Source organism: Electrona antarctica (genome assembly GCF_951216825.1).
Source record: "Electrona antarctica genome assembly, chromosome: 7".
Taxonomy (NCBI): Eukaryota; Metazoa; Chordata; class Actinopteri; order Myctophiformes; family Myctophidae; genus Electrona; species Electrona antarctica.
Window position 1 is genome coordinate 35,474,436 of NC_136812.1, and position 18,100 is coordinate 35,492,535.

At 42.1% G+C, this 18,100-nt stretch overlaps 1 protein-coding gene across 1 annotated transcript in view; it reads left to right on the forward strand.

Annotated features, from left to right (window-relative positions):
• The window catches only part of gabra5 (gamma-aminobutyric acid type A receptor subunit alpha5), a 52,683-nt gene that overhangs the window by 5,103 nt on the left and 29,480 nt on the right, over positions 1–18,100 (forward strand). The window contains exons 4-6 of the mRNA XM_079505779.1: positions 2,963–3,030; positions 4,295–4,515; positions 9,808–9,890. Coding sequence (XP_079361905.1) covers positions 2,963–3,030; positions 4,295–4,515; positions 9,808–9,890 — 372 coding nt within the window. The remainder of the gene's footprint in view (positions 1–2,962; positions 3,031–4,294; positions 4,516–9,807; positions 9,891–18,100) is intronic.

An 18,100-nucleotide genomic window follows, 5' to 3' on the forward strand; every position in this document is an offset into this window, starting at 1 on the left:
AGGGTTGTTTTGTGTGTCCAGTATCTGACTATTCTATCATCCACCCCACGACCAACACAACTAAATTGTGCTGCTCCCCCCACTCCCGTGGTGTTTCTTTTTCTTTTTTCTTTTCTCTCCACCGTACAGAAATGCACCACAAAACACACGTCATTTCATTGACTCACAGCTCGCTCAAATCTGGACCAGATTCAAAGTGCTGTGTAATCTGTAAATTTCGGTCTTTCATTTGGTATATAGATCGCAATGGTACTGCCTCTCTATGAAACGGTATCAAGCGAAAACGGAAGTTTGGGAAATCAGATTAATTAAATAGATTTGCACTGAACTATGGCATCCCATCAATGGGGTAATGGGGTAATGACGAGGTGATCAAACTGAACGAGGGAATCGCGCACAGTGCGCCTAGGTACAAATCTAATAACTTATTTGACTAGACAATTAAACACAATGAGCACAAGGAATTGACACTGCTGATTAGAGGGAAATTACAATCACAGATTTGTGGAGAATTAAGACAGAACGAGACCTCTGAGCTGTGAATGTTTTGCAACATGCATACGTCAAGCCAAGGCAGCTCCAACTGACCAACTTAGGTCGCACCACCATCTGAGGAGCGCATTCTTTTATCAAACGGATTCGCATCACGGGTGGTTTGAAAAGGCACTTTCCGTTGTCCTAAACCTGTGTGCATAAGATAGCAAAGCGCATCGACAGGGATAGGAAAGCGCATCGACACGCCTGCAGACACACCTCCACCCGCAAATATAGGGGTCGGCAAAATTAATAGTGGGTTGTGTGGCCGCAAGATAACGTTTACGCACAGTGGAAGCTCCTAAATGCGTAATTCACAGAAATTGTCTATTACTTGCGGATAAAGAATGGCGTACGATGGAGCCCAAAGTGTCCAGGGGGGCGCATTAACATTTTGGTACAAAACATTTTCTGTCACATACTCGTAAGCACAAATATTTTGTAAACACAAAACCAGTAATGGTAATTTCTATGTGGTGGCTGAACATAATTGTATTTATTATCATTTACTCTGTCCTAAATGCCTTTTATGCTTTTAGATTATTTTATTTTACATTCCTTATCACACTTTATGTAACACCTTGAATTGCCTTTGTGTACGAAATGTGCTTAGTTTGCCTTGCCTTACAACAAAGTAGACATAGCACTGTCTCCATTGAAAACTATCCAGGAAGCCAAGATGTACAGGCCTGTGAGGACATTGATCGATATCATTCAGTTCAAAAGTTCATATGGTGTGAGCATTTACCTGAGCACCAGTATTTATTTCTTCTTCCATTTACAGTATTTGCTTTGTGAAACACACAGTGTGAGGGGTACAGTACTGTACATTAAAGGCTAAATGTTTATCACTGATGCTGTGCCAATGAGATGGAGGCAGAAAGAGAGATTGCTAATAATAGACTATTTTACCTTAACAACAGCATAGTCCACATACTGTATATTAGTAAAGTATGAATTATTAATGATTAGCTTGATGGCTATACGAAGTGCAATAATGTATGAGATAGCCTGGTCTTTCAAACCAACTAGATAGACACACAGTCACAGACGCACGGACGCACGCACGGACGCACGCACGCACGCACGCACGCACGCACGCACGCACGCACGCACGCACGCACGCACGCACGCACGCACGCACGCACACACACACACACAATTAAGGGGATCCTTGTGACACACTCACTGTACAGCTACAGCAGGGTATCTCAAAGTAGGTGCCGTTACACAAGTCTAAGGATGCCTCAGAATACATTGATAATATTTGGAATTTATCAATATCACTTCAGTGTAACCACTTAGACCCTCTAGACTTAGTAAAACAGACCTGAGTTGCACTGCACTTAGTTAATTCGTTTTTGAGTGGTGCAACCACTCCAAGGAACCACCTATGTGTTCACCTAACTAACTATGTCACTATGAGCACGAGTACCAATGAGTACCAAAAGTGGCGCTGTTGTGCCAGAAACAGAGAGAGAGAGATAGTGCTGCACTGCTGCCTGCTAATGAGAGACAGAGAGAGAGAGAGGGGGGGGGGAGTTGTACCACTCAGTTCACACGGGTGTGATTTTTAATCTACACCAAATCTCTCACTAAAATAGCAGGCTCACAACACGTCACAAAGTGCTGCGTTGGGAGCTTGTAGATCTGCTATTTTGGTTAACGTTCCCCCAAATGGTTAAATGTCTATGTTATTTTCAATCTGTCCTATAATGCAAACAGACATTCTCTCAACTTTCTCAACTCTCAACCTCGTGACATACTGTATCTAAGGGGGAAAGTTGTGCATATTTACGTTGCATACCATAATATGACATACAATAAAAAGATAATAACAGTGTAATTCAAGGGTTACCTAGGATGAAAATGTTATTACAGGGGTGCTCTGAGTCAAAAAAAGTTCTAGTATATTTTTAGACACCACTCACTAATGCATTGTGCTTGCTTAACACTCCATGTTATGAATGGCAAGGGCAGACATGGTGGTGACACACAGTATGGATGTCTTGCTATGCAAATGTTCTTCTGCACAGTGGCTGTGCCTCCGGTCAGGAATCTACTCCCATGGGTTTGTGATGTCTGTGTGGTTTTCAAGGCAGGCCACATTCGCTCATCTGCAGCAGCCCAGGATACCGAATTCATGTTAAAATCACTGTAGTTAGCTAGAATCAAACATCTAATCAGCAAATGCGTTGCAAATGGTCCTGCTCATTATACCTCTGACCAGATGATGTAATACTTGGACCCTTCGAATGCTATCAAGGAACATTACCATTGACTATGGTCAGCATGAATACTAATGTTCCTGGATAGAGTATGGTCAGCATGAGAGTATAACCTCAGCATTAAAATCCTGGATTTACAGTAGTTGATACAGTATAGGTAAAATGTATTAAGACTCACACTCCACTCTTCATTCTTGCAGAAAAGGTAACAGAGATCAAGACCAACATCTTCGTCACAAGTTTTGGCCCAGTCTCTGACACTGAAATGGTAAGACTTCCTTTGTGTTCATCTTACCTTTTTCAATACATACTAATTAAAGGCATATTACACATTTCATAGCTCACACAAAAAGAAAAAGCTTCTTATGATGTCAGCGTGCCAGTGGGTTCATTAATAGCTGAAAGCGGGGAGGCTGTTTTTTTTTTTACAACATTTTCATTAAACCACTAATTGCTTTGAGACAGACAGAGCATTTCTTTTGAGGCATAATGCCGGTTTCTTTCTATTCCATTAGAAATACCCCACGCTGCACTGTAATGGCTTTCCTTTAAGTGCCTGTTCAATATGCTTGTAAATTGAAATGGACAGTCTGAACACTAGACTCTTGTCATTTCACCTAATAATTTAATGCATTACTTTTTCGTCATTTAGGATAATTATTTCTGTAGCCACTGCTGAGGCAGTCACTAACAGAGATCTAAAATAAAAAATCACACCCGTGTGAACTGAGTGGTGTAAGGTCTTATATAGACTGATCAGCTGTGGTCTGACGTAATGTCGGACATAATGAAATCACACCCGTGTGAACTGGGTGACCATAGCAACCATGCTCATTTTTTGGTACGAACAGACAGACAGACACGTAAACTAACAAAGCCAGTTGTAGGAGTGGTTTACACCACTCAAAAAGTGTCACAGGGCGCCTGCTGGCCAAGTGGTCCAGGCGCATGCCACATATAGGCTTTGGCCTGACAGCACATTGCATGTTCGAGTCCCGTTCATGACGACCCTTGGGGCATGTCTCCCCCCTTCTCTCTCTCCCTCTTTCCTGTCTATCTTCACTTGATACTATCAATATCAAAATCTAAAAAAACAAAACAAAAAACAAACTGTCACAAGCTGAAAATAGTTGATCTACAACATTTTTTCTATAGGCTAGTCTGTCTGTCTGTCTGTCTGTCTGTCTGTCTGTCTGTCTGTCTGTCTGTCCGTTTGAGTATGGAATGTGTTCATATGATTGGACATCATGTTGTTGACATCATCAGACGTCATCATTGTGATGAAAGGCACCGCTCACTTCAAGAGGGGGATTCTTTTTTTAAATAATAGAAGTCAATATGGGTCTCTGTTCAGGCAAAAACCTTTCCAAATTCAAACATCATAGTCTATAGATATGTTATCATCGACAACTGGTGTCATACACAGACGACTGATGTCACAGACTGGTCACATCAGAGATCTACGGTCGGTGCCACATCATTCCCACGTGTATCCCGAGATCTATGATTGATTTACTTTCTCTCTCTTTTAGGAATACACCATTGATGTGTTCTTTCGTCAGAGTTGGAAAGATGAGAGGCTTTGCTTTAAAGGGCCGATGGAGATGCTGCCCCTGAACAATCTTCTGGCCAGTAACATTTGGACTCCTGACACCTTCTTTCTCAACGGGAAGAAATCCATCGCTCACAATATGACAACGCCTAATAAGCTGCTGCGGCTTAAAGATGATGGGACTCTTCTTTACACCATGAGGTGAGATTTCTAACAGTAGGCATTTTAACTATTACCTCTTGTCAGAGGTGAATGTGGATGAACACTCCCTTTCCACTCAGTCAAAATGTACGCCAAATTTCAGGAAAATACTAAAATACTTTTTTTGAACTTGTAAGTTGTAACCTTGACCTTTGAACTCTTCGAGCCAAAGGTTAATGATTGCTTTGGGGCAGGCTACTGATCATTCCGTTTCATGAAAATCTGGCCATATAATCTCGAGTTGTGTTTATATACACACACACACACACACACACACACACACACACACACACACACACACACACACACACACACACACACACACACACACACACACACACACACACACACACACACACAGGATTGATTACAATACCCCAACAATACCCTGCTACGCGTTATTGCAGGCAGTGTAAAAAGTGAATGTGGAATTGTGATGACACAGTTTTGTTGTTGCTACTGCTGTCAACCACACTTATTTAAAATACTGAGATCCTGGTAGATAGACAGATAGTTGTGGTAGGTACAGAATATTGTACAACAGTGGTTTTCAAAACCTTTCTGACCAAGGCACACCAAAGGGTAAGTAAATATCCACCGAGTCCATACCCAGGGACATCCAAAGTATTTGCAGACTGTAGTAGAAATGAGAATCAACTTAAAGTATGTATGTATATATATATATATATATATATATATATATATATATATATAAAAGTAATTAAATAAATCAAGACTGAGGAGAAAAATGCATGAGAACGGTCAACGGCACATAACTGTCACTGTGGCACAGTAAGTGCTGCTGTGGGTAGTTGCCGACACAATTGATGAGAGCGTTTTATAATTAAAGCTGCTCTTTATTGACCACACACGGTAAATATTGGTGCGCCAAGTCTATATAGGCTATGTGTAGCACAGCCTTGCTGCGTCTGCTGCTTGCTATGCATTAAAATCAAAGTCCTTTATAACTTTGAACCATTGAGCCAGCACTCTCTGCTGGCATTCTCGCTCATCTATGTTCTCGCTGATGTTATGTGTGTCTTCTGAGCACGTAGCCCGGTGGAGGTGGAAGCTAGAGGCTTTGTTGGCAGCTCCACGTCACGCCTGCTCAAGGACGTGGGGTTATGCTGAGCCAGACTGAGCAAAACCACTAAAGAACTCTCAGAGGAAGTAGAGAAAGCAAGCCACTGGCTCTGGCTGAGACGACGAGAAAAGACTTGGAGGGTAACATCAAAATAAGTTGTGCTGCAGGGGGTGTCAGGGAGATGTCCCTGTTCACTGCCCCACTACCAGGAGATGTTCGGGATAAGGGGCGAAACATCCATGAATGGTGGTCCCCAGCTGATGACCCTGCAGCAAAACCTAGTTTTTAGTATGCGGTCAGGTTTAGGCCTGGCTCAGGGAAGAGGACGCCATGGGCACCTTTGGAGGTGCGACAGTGATAGCAGGAAGACCATCCTTCTGTATGAAATAAATACCAACGGCCAATGCCTGTGTGCAATTCTATCTATTGGTCCACCGAATGAAAGAAAGAAAGAAAGAAAGAAAGAAAGAAAGAAAGAAAGAAAGAAAGAAAGAAAGAAAGAAAGAAAGAAGAAAAATGGACGGACAGAAAGAAGAAGGACAGAGGTTTCCTAATGTTATAGTAGTATGATGATGGTGGTGATGGCGATAGTAGGATACCGGTAGTAGGGTGCCAAATATAAAGTGTAACCACTTAAGTCCTATTTTATAGATAGGCCTTTTTTGATTCTGTAAATTTCAGTTGTCAAAGGCAGTACACCAATTAGAAACTAATAGTAATGATACATCTTTTAACATGATGATCATGCATGGGGCATACATAGAGCAAATATAAAAAGTCCATAGACTTGGCTTCCACATGACGTCACAGGGGGAACACACTAATGGCCCCTACACACTGTAGGAGTTTTAAAGTTGTCGGCGAGTCATCAGATCGTTATAGTATTTCAGAGGAGTTCTTTTAAATCGACTGTCATTATATCTGTGTGGCTTTCACACTAAACGATTGATCGCCGACTAGGCATCACACACTGCAAGAGTTCACCAAGATGCGATCCAGACATATAGGATACATCACTTGTTTTTTATTCCAATTGATTTTGACATCTCAAGCCAAGCGTTGCCCCTCAAACACAGAGAATAAGCTCACAACACGTCACATCATGAAGTGTTGAGAGTTTGTAAATCTGCTATTTTAATCATTTTCGGAAATTTGTGAAAAAATGAAAATAAATTATGCATGTACAAAAATGTAATGAAATTATTGCCTAAAAGTTTGGCAAAATAGAGACGCCAGGTAAAGTGGTTACTTTACCGCGAATCAAATATTAACAAGGAAGTGGAAGGAAATGGATGTGGGAGGAAGTAAAAGATGACTATTGATCCACTGACTTTAAAACTGCTACAAATGTACATTTGGTAATGCTGCAAGCCATTAGAATGGTTTCACAGTGGACTCAATGCCTTTCTGTTCTGGGAACAGGGTTATTAGAGAGACATTTTATGGATGCCTTGCTCTTCTCCAGTGGCTGTTCCGATAACAAGTGTATAGTGCCCAGCTACTGTACCATGAAATGTCACTACAAAAGGCACTACTCTATGATTAGCATACATCATTATATTCCAATTTATGACAAGAATTAGAATCTGAGCAGTAGTTGGTGAGAACATTCATTGTATTGAGTCTTGAGTGAAACCAGTTGAGAGCCACAGTTTTGCAGTACATACAAGTCAATACTAGACAAGGCTGACATGATGTTTCAACTGCCAGCCTTCAAAGTAAAGTATTGACACCATGTGTCAAGACCCCCCCCGCCCCCCCCGCCACTCTGAGAATGTACAAACGGAAGCAAATGGACCGATATGGGTCCATTTGGGCAGTGTGGCATTCATAAATGGAAAGCCTATGAGCTGTCAGACAATGTTAAGAAATAAGTGGGTGATGACAACAACGGCTATAAATGATATACCCACTAGAGGGTAGCATGTCACTGGGTTGTGTTGTGTGTCTAGTCTAGACAGTAGACTCTATAGCCATAGCTGTGCACAAGAGTATGCTGTTACATTAGGTCTTCAAGAGGTGCTTAGCTTATTGTGTTAATTCTTTCTACCTCCAAATGCTCATTCATTTCGATAATAATTCTAAGAATTCATCCGGACAGACAGATGAAGGAAAAGAGCGCAAAAGGGAAGAAGAGAGCAAATAAAGAAAGACAGACAGACAGACAGACAGACAGACAGACAGACAGACAGACAGACAGACAGACAGACAGACAGACAGACAGACAGACAGACAGACAGGGAATGAAAAATAGAGTGATTAGTGTATATAGTATCTAGGGTAGAAAAAGCAGGTAAAACTTATATGCAAACAGTTTGGGGGGGGGGGGGTAACTACCTGTCAGTGGGGAGTGTTGGCTGGGAGGAGGAGGGAGGAGTAGGACTAAGGCCCTATTCAGTATTTTAGCTGTGACGTGAGCGCCCCCTCCTGAGATACTTCCGGGTCCTACTTTTGTGTCGCTTTTGTGTCCCCATAGAGTTATACTGTGACGCTCCGTCTGACTAAATCTGAGACGAAAACAACCACGAAAGTCTCATTTTACCGCTTTCCTCGCAACAACAAAGCTGCGCTGCTCTCCCAAATCTGGCTGTAACAGGCCGCCTGCCCCAAACAGAATACTATCGCCATTTTATTTCATTGTGTCAACTAAATCCTAATTAATGCAAACTAGATTCAACATACTGAAGCCTGCAAACATTCTAAATATGCCCCCGAAATATTTTACTGAGCAAATGGACTGTTACCACCTTCAATAATAATGATAATAATATTGTCTTTATTGTCTCCACATCATATTCTTTTTTGTCATAGACACTTGTACAAAACATTAATAATTCTACTCGAGTTGGAAGCATTAAGACCCATTTTAACCCTCAATGGCTATACGTCCTCTCTGGGGGGGGGGGGGGGGGGGGGTGATGAATGAATATCTACATCCTAATACTGGGGGGTCAAATTATGACAGGCAATTCCCCCCAGTCAAAAAACACTTTGTTTGAAATTCACTGACACTCATGCTTTCCAAGGTGTGATTTGGGGTCCTAAGGATGAATACAAAATGAATATCAACATCTTAAAACGAAAATGTTGAATTGTGGGATTGAGCTCACATGCCCTTTTGAGGTAAATCAAAAGGGGGGGGGGGGGGGGTAACTAACTGTCAGTGGGGAGTGTTGGCTGGGAGGAGGAGTAGGACTAAGGCCCTATACGTCCTCTCTGGGGGGGGGGGGGGGTACTACCTGTCAGTGGGGAGTGTTGGCTGGGAGGAGGAGTAGGACTAAGGCCCTATACGTCCTCTCTGGGGGGGGGGGGGGGTACTACCTGTCAGTGGGGAGTGTTGGCTGGGAGGAGGAGTAGGACTAAGGCCCTATACGTCCTCTCTGGGGGGGGGGGGGGGGGGGTAACTACCTGTCAGTGGGGAGTGTTGGCTGGGAGGAGGAGTAGGACTAAGGCCCTATACGTCCTCTCTTGGGGGGGGGGGGGGGGTACTACCTGTCAGTGGGGAGTGTTGGCTGGGAGGAGGAGTAGGACTAAGGCCCTATACGTCCTCTCTTGGGGGGGGGGGGGGGGGGGGGTACTACCTGTCAGTGGGGAGTGTTGGCTGGGAGGAGGAGTAGGACTAAGGCCCTTTACGTCCTCTCTGGAGGGGGGGGGGGGGGTACTACCTGTCAGTGGGGAGTGTTGGCTGGGAGGAGGAGTAGGACTAAGGCCCTATACGTCCTCTCTGGAGGGGGGGGGGGGGTACTACCTGTCAGTGGGGAGTGTTGGCTGGGAGGAGGAGTAGGACTAAGGCCCTATACTGGGTGTTCTCTCTGTTCTGGGAATTGTGCTCCATTGTGATTACCCCACTAGAGGGCAGCCTTACTCTTCTCTAAAATAATTCTGAATCTCATTTGTACACACATGAATGCATTCTATTCTGTTAATAGGTATCATTATGGCTCGGGTTGGATGCTTACTGGACCTTGCTATGAAAATCACTTTCGACTCCACCGTTAACTGAATAAAAAAAAACCTTAATTAGTTAGTTAATGACCTTCCCGTTTTAAACATTATTATGACTTTCATAGGTTTGAGATGACCACGATATCACACAATTGATGAATAACTGTCAGTTAAAATTAGTGGAATTGATGATGACGATGATAATGATGATAATGATTTTGGATATAGAATTGCTTGATTTTTCTTTTTCTTCCTTCTCCCAGACTAACTATAGCAGCAGAATGCCCCATGCAACTGGAAGATTTCCCAATGGACGCCCATGCTTGTCCGCTCAAGTTCGGAAGCTGTGAGTAAATACCTATTCTAAACAAATGCACAGAGAGCACAGCATAACCTTCAGTAACACAGGAATGTGCGATTATGGTATTGTTGCAGGGAGCATGCGTTAGTCCGACATACATGGCCGGTTAAGACTCACCCGTGGTTTCCACGTGCAGTTATGTTTAGGGTAGGGTTAGTAATAGGGTTGTCCCGATCGGATCGGGTGATCGGAAATCGGCTCCGATCACATGATTTTCAAAAGATCAGAATCGGGGAGAAAAGGTCGGATTTTTTATTGTCTAATAAAAAAAATCTCAAAGAAAGATGTATAAGCAGTGAGATTTTGTTAAAAAAACAAAAAACTGTTGCGTTTATGCTAGTTCTTTTCCTTCTGGTCCCAGTCAGAGATCATCAAACAAAGACTAGAGGCGTGACACCACAAAAAAACACTGACAGTCATTCTAATAAAAGTATAGTCACATTTCACAATAATTGAAAGGCAACACAACAGACTAGACTAGAATGACATAGATTAGGATATTTGCTATTGTGATATGGCATAAGTGTTATATAAAAATATAAAGATCGGATCGGGAAAGATCGGTATGTCTCAAAATCAAATGATCGGAATCGGATCGGGAGCAAAAAAACGTGATCGGGACATCCCTAGTTAGTAATGTTGGACATCAGACATTATTCAGACATCAGACTAATGCTATGCACCCTAGTATGTCCATAACCTAGACATCAGTGATTTGTCTTAAGCACTAACAGCAAACTTATCTCATGACTCATGAGGTCATTACTCAGGAAAGCAGTGCCCATTGTCTACTGTTGCTATCAGCATCTGTATGTGTCCATTCGCTGGCAAGGACAGATGTACTTGTACAGCCCCTGTCCCTCAGGTGGGAGCCTATTGCTGACAGACGTTGATGCACATGAGCGTGACGAAGTCATTCATCAAAATGTCAAAGCTACAACCGCATCCTTCACTTCCTCCTCAGACATAAATATAGGGCTTTTTCTTAAGCATGGAAAGCTAGATATAGTCGTCAACCCTTACGCATGCTTCTACATTTAAACACCAAGGCAACTTGATGATAATCCGGCACTGTGACAGGTACACGCCAGTGACGCCACGCATAGCCCGATCCGATGCTAGTGGCTGGCGGCCACTGGCCAGGTCCCTGCATGCACTGTGAGCTGGTTAGGCTGCCTCTCTGGCCAGGTCCCTGCATGCACTGTGAGCTGGTTAGGCTGCCTCTCTGGCCAGGTCCCTGCATGCACTGTGAGCTGGTTAGGCTGCCTCTCTCGCACAAGACTACAGTATATCAGGAAGAAAAGGATTAGCACTTGAGGTCCTCCCTACCACTGCCATCAGGAGGGTTATCTCAGGCCTGCTTGGCCGCTCAGAGGCAGCCACTCCCAGGCCAGTGTTTAGATTGATCTCAACCCCAGCCAGGGAAGCAGCAGAGAGCTAAGGCACGCAGCAGCTAAGGCATCAACCATTGACCCGGAAGTCTTTACATAATTGTACCATAACTACAACACAGCATTTATCCAGTGTTTGCATGTTATGCCCTAGCCTAAACAGCTCAATTACATCAGAATGTTTTAAGCGTCAGCAGCAGTATGGAGCATATTGTAAAGGTTTGTGTTAAGCGCCTGGATCTACTGGGGTCGATTAGTGCAATATGGTTTACTTTTAGATACATATCAAACCATAATGTGACCACTCATACAGTACCATATACTGTAGATGGGGGCAGGGCTGCATCAATAGCATGTGTATATATTTGTGTGTGCGTGCGTGACTGTTTGTGTGGGTTAATTTTCTGGAAACAACGCTAAACCGAGGCATGAAGTGTTGTAACTCCCCTAACCTAATGATACTACTTTATTCTCTGAATATTATAGATAATTATTAGATAAAGGTATCAACCTAAAAATAAATCACATTAGTGCATCCTATGTATAGAACTACCTCTCATCAGGACAGAAATATCTCCTCATTGAGTCATTGAATGGAAGAGTTGGTCTCTCGATCACTATCATAGTAGATAGTCTCGTCATTGGGGTGGTCTCTCATCTAGGGCATTCACTTCTAGTCATTTTTACTAGTTGACTAGTTGCCTAGTTTACTAGTCGACTAGTTGTTTAACTACCTATTATGTAAAAAATAAAATAAATTAAAAAAATAAACTTTCTTGAGGCCTACAAAATCGGGAAAAAAATAAAACATATATTTTTTCTTTTTTTCTTATCAACTAGTCAACTAGTACCAACAAGGTCGACTAGTGGATTTACTAGTCGACTAGTAAACTAGTCGACTAGTTGCTTAATGCCCTATCTCTCACTATTGTTATACATTTTGTTTTTCTTGGTGTAGACCTCTGCGTTGAGTAAGTTTAATCGACATCATGAAGATGTTCTACGTCATAAAATAAAAGTGTTTTAGTTCCCCTCGTGTACTGTTGTACATTGACTTACTGTAGCTACAGTCGGATACTGCAGCTCATCTGTTTTGGGATCTGTGTCCTTATGTTCACCCCATCGACTGTGGGAGAAGTTCTATTATTAGATGTCTTTCTTTAGCACCAGAGGTAGCAGCAGTAAATTACTGCTGCACAACTTGAAATACTATACTGTTAGCTTCCATCTGTACAGTATATTGTCGCTGCCAGGGGAAAACCTTGAACTACGGAGAGGTTCCCACCCCGACAGTGACAATATAAAGTTCCTCACTGAATGTGAAATCACTTACAAGCCAGTTGTGAATGTGACACACTTTACTTGCATGGCAACACTGTGTGTGTGTGCGTGCGTGCGTGCGTGCGTGCGTGTGTGTGCGTGTAGTCATGCGTGGGTAAGCTGTAAAAGTTACTGTGATACAGTACTGTATATCCTGGCCTCTCCAACTCCATTACCCCTAACTAATCCTTTGACCTAATGGACAGCACTCACCCCTGAGCTCATGGCTTTCAAAGCTAGACCTGGTCCGTGCTGCTGCAGCTGTGTTAATCACTGCTCTGCACTGTGTGTGAGGCTGCAGTCTTTTTCTAACTCACGAGAAAGAGTGTTGTGGACCATCCATCCATCCATCAACAGTTTATAGTGCAGCATTTCATTAACCCATTTTGACCTGAGATCAGATTCTAAAAATGTCTTCTACATCCTGACAGTGTTCTGAAAAAGCTATGTTTCTATGTCAGTCGTTCTTCGATTTTTCAAAAATATTTTTCAATAGCTAACGCATAACATAATGCTAACACCAAAAGGGGTTCCCGGCCAAAATGGGTTAATACCGGTAATTTTCTAATGTAGCCTACTCACGGCCCTCTTGGAAGCAGTCCAGGTCAAAATCCAAGTTCATGTTCAATGCCATTGCTGTTGCAAATTCCAAGCCATATTATAGTATAGGCTAATACACTGTGCTTGTCTTTTGAGTTGAACTAATATTGACTTTTCCAACAATCGACAACTAAAGCCACAGTTCTTGATCAGGGGGCAGGGGCTATAGTCTCGTGTCTCGCTTTGTTTAGGCTACAATTAATCGTGGAGATCCAATGAGTTGCATCGATCACTCATATCTCTGCTGTCGACATAAAGGGTGTTCAATAGCACTGATTTTTTAAATAATTAAATAAATAAAAAAACAAAAAAATGTAGTTAGGCGGTTTCCTCCCACCAGCAACGATCTTTATTTCACATAATGTCACATAATCAACCATTACAGTAAGCACAGTCAGATGCGGTGACCGCAAAACAATTGAATTATTGAATTGAAGTATAGGCCTGAGAGAGAGAGAGAGAGAGAGAGAGAGAGAGAGAGAGAGAGAGAGAGAGAGAGAGAGAGAGAGAGAGAGAGAGAGAGAGAGAGAGAGAGAGCATTTAGGAAACAGCGAAGCAACGGAACCATATTCAGCACTAGCTCTGGTCTATAGCTCTAATGCATGCATTTAGAATTACTGTCAACTTCCGGCGCTCGCATAAATGCCTCTCGTCTGTAGCGTAAATATAAAGAATGTTTTGCTACTCACCAACACAAAGGCGGCTTGTGTTATTAGAAAGCCTTAGTATAGCCTTAGTGGACGCACTCTGTGCCCCAAACCACACAAATAAAATGCACCTTTTGGCCAGAAAGGGATTATTTTTCACTGGACGGAATAATCTTGTCTATGAGGTTTTCTCTGTGGTGGGGCCTCAGAGTGTGCCCACTAAGGAAAGTAGGCTTTCTAATAACACAAGCCGCCTTTGTATTGGTGAGTAGCAAAAACGTTCTTTATATTTACGCTACAGACGAGAGGCTGGTCTGCATTCATGCGATCGCATGAAGTAGACAGTAACATAGCTCTAAATGCAACGCATTAGATTATGGACCAGAGCTAATTCAGCACCAGGTAATATGCCTACTAGTTTGGTTTAGCTCAGAAGGAATTAATTGATAATCTTTTTTCCTGTCCTTTGTAATTGTGTATGAGAGAACATTAAAGGATATAGATAGCCTGGCCCTACAGTACAGTGAGTGTCCTTCTACAACATTACGTATGTAGGATATCATTAGATGCAGCTGTGCATAATTGATAAGAATCGTATCAATTGTTGCTTATTTAATAAGCAACACATTGAGCACAAGATCAGATGATTCCAGGAGGAGAGACAGGAAGGAGGAGGAGAAAGGAAGTGACTCAAACAGACTATATATTGTTCCGTGGGTTGACCATCCTCATCCGCCCCATGATAATTGCGTCTGAATCTATAATCTATAACCACCTGCGCATCACTAGACAGAGCAGAATAGAACACAACACAACAGAATGATAATGTAGTCCCACTGTAATTGAGTCTATATTATATAATAATATAGAATTGAATAAAATTGAATATAGAGTATAATAAAACCATCTTGAGAATAAGTGTTTGATGACTGAGATGTACATGCAATTCTGGATCGTGCTGTTTCACATTTTGTACTATATTGTGCATGGTTATAATTTGGCCTGTCTTTCAAGTCAGTGAGTCAACAAAGGTTTGGATACTGTAAATCAGGGGTGCCCACACTTTTTTGACTTGAGAGTTACTTTCAAAACGTCCAGCTCAACAAGATCTACCCACCAAAAAAAAAAACGATTATCCCATTGTTGAAAATAGTTAAAAAATGTACTTGAGGGGGCTTCGGATTAGTGGCGCTGGTGTTACATATAAGACAAACGCACATGAAATGGGAAATAGAGGGGGGGAAAAAATGGAAATTATAGGTTTGGTTTTGGTATTTGACTTTGTAATGCTACTGATGATTGAACGCAACAATTTGAAAACAATGTATTGCATTGTGTGTCCTTTTTTATGTCAATCAATCAAGTCACCTTAATTCAAGTGGCAGATGCCAAAATTGTTTTTTTTTATATTAAAATTATATATATATTTTAGGGGCATGTCATGTAAAGCATGTACCTGCAAACCCTTTGTGATCTACTGGTAGATCACGATCTACCTTTTGGGCACCGCTGCTGTAAATATTCCCTTTGCACATATATTGTAGGCACAGGTTTACATTTAATTCATAATTGTCTTTCTTGAGTGTGTTCTTTGGATACTCTATAACAATATGTTGAAATAACATAATATTGATGTTGAACCATTGTTCTGAAGATATGAGGCACCATTTCCCCCCCATTCTGCTTCTTTTTATCTCGCTCTCTGTCTGACATTCTATCTTTTTCTTTCTAATTTGCCCATCTCTGCTGTGTTGCTTTACTCTTGTCCTCAGCTCTCCCGATTTAATCTCTCTAAATCTCTCCTCTGTTGATATCCTGTTTTCTCTCTCTGTCTCCCTGCCTGGGCCCCTTGCTTTCTTTCTCCTTTCCTCTGTGTTTCGCTCTGTCGCTCCATTCTGGGCCCTCCTGCTGTCACATTCCCTTGGCAGCTCATTTCTCACTTTAGTGGAAAATGAAGCACAGCTCCAGATTGGTTGTTTGATGTCTTTGATTTCTTGTTCCTCATTATATTATTTCGGCTCGTCAGAAAATTTCAGTAGCACCGAAGTGCCGACTTTAGGACAGTACCCGCCCCCCAAAACCTCAAATGACGTCACATTGTAGGCTCTACAGAGCCGAACCGACTTTTATTCGGCTCTAAAATAGGAGTATGAATCCCGCCTTAGGAGGGTGATATCTTTTAACCACTTAAGCCCTGTATACTTTGCTGTACATCAGCTTAGTTGTAGGTCGGCTATTTTTTGAGTGGTCTAAACCACTCCTACAACTGGCTTTTGTGTGCAGAAAAAAATGAGCATGGTTGCTATGTTCAAAATAATTTCTGACGTAATTAAATCACACCCGGGTGAACTGGATGACCGTAGCAACCATGGTCATTTTCTCTGCACAGAAAAAGCCAGTTGTGAAATCACATCCGGGTATGATTTCATTACGTCAGATCAGAGCTGATCAGGCTACATAATACCTTACCTTATTTCATTACGTCAGACATTACGTCAGACCACAGCTGATCATGCTATATAAAACCTTACACCACTCAGTTCACACGGGTGTGATTTTTTTAAATATTAAAAGAAAATGGCGGGGTGAATGTGCGGTTAACATCTAAAATCAGATAAACACTCTCTAGTCTAATACATATTTTTGAGTGGTGCAGCCACTCCAATGAACAGCAATGTGTGTCCCTATGTGACTGTCCCTATGTCTATTTAGGGTACCTATGTCTGTTTAGGGTACCAACAGGTGACAAAGTGGCGCTGTTGAGCTTCACACTGTGCACAGGTGCATGATGGGAAGCTGAGTTTTTTGGGAAGCTGAGAGTGGGAAGCTGAGAGCCGACAACCAATAGTCCGACAGCCAATACTCAGATAACCAATAGTCAGACAACCAATACTCGGACAACCAATACTCGGACAACCAATAGTCAGCCGACTCCTTTTTACCTAATATTTGCCAATTTGGCCAATTTGGTATTAAAAAGTTCTTAAAGATCATTAAATTATAGCTTTAGAAATGTGCAGATACCCTGTATAGTGTATACACTTAATACTGTATGTTGATTTGTTGTCTCACTCAACAACAATGTTGCACATCACATCATGTGCGTGCGTGCGTGCGTGCGTGCGTGCGTGCGTGCGTGCGTGCGTGCGTGCGTGCGTGCGTGTGCGTGCAGCTGTCATTTTGGGCTTGTTTAAAAGCATATTACTAATCTAAATGATGGAGAAAGTCAAAAACCCACTGATCCAAACAAAGTGTTACAGAGACGGCTTCGACTATTCTTTGAAAGCTGCTCTGGAATAACCTGTGGGAGATTAACGGGAGAAATTGAAAGGCAGACAGCACGACAGGAGAGTGAATTGAAATAAGGTCAAGAGACCCATGGAATATTATGTGAGTGTTTGTCTCGTAAACCAACCTGTACTGAGCTGATTTCTACACAATGGAGGTTTTCTGATCCTTTTGACACACCCATCATGATGCTTAAGCAAAGCCAAAGCTGCATTTCTATGGGTTATTTTTTGATATTTTCAGTGGTGGACAAAGTACTCAACTCCAGTACAGCATAGGTACTCCTGGTCAAATATTACTCCTCTACCAGTGAAAGTTGCCCAGACACATTTGCAGTTGAGTTAAAGTACTGGAGTGCTTGCTTTTAAAAAGGCTTCAGCATGGGGCGCCCGCTGGCCTAGTGGACAGTCCCGTTCATGACGACCTTTGCTGCGTGTCTCTCCCCTTCTCTCTCTCCCACTTTCCTGTCTGTCTTCACTAACTATCAATAAAGGAAAAAGCTTCAGTATTGAAAAGTAGATGCTTTTAAAAGTACAAACCATGACATGCCCAGAATAGGGATGCTGTGGTTAAGACTTTGACATCATAAGCTTGTCTGTTAAACATTCACATATCATATGGCACAAATAATTACGTCTTATATTATTTAACCACGGTTACAAAGATTTCTGGCCTGATATACTGTATAGGCCTCAGTAATGTGCTTGTGGCACTACTGTACATACAGTATAATAACTATTGATGACTATTGTAGGCAAGAGTAACTGCAAACATGACCAACATGCAAGAGGTATAAAAAAGATAAGGAATAGCAATGGTGAAAGATTTAATGAAACACAATTCATGACATGCATTGAATTATCGGGCAGATTACAGTCATATGTAAAACCCTGCTGTGTTTCAGCAACTGATTTTACCCTTATTTGATTTAAAAAGAGCTTACTGTAAG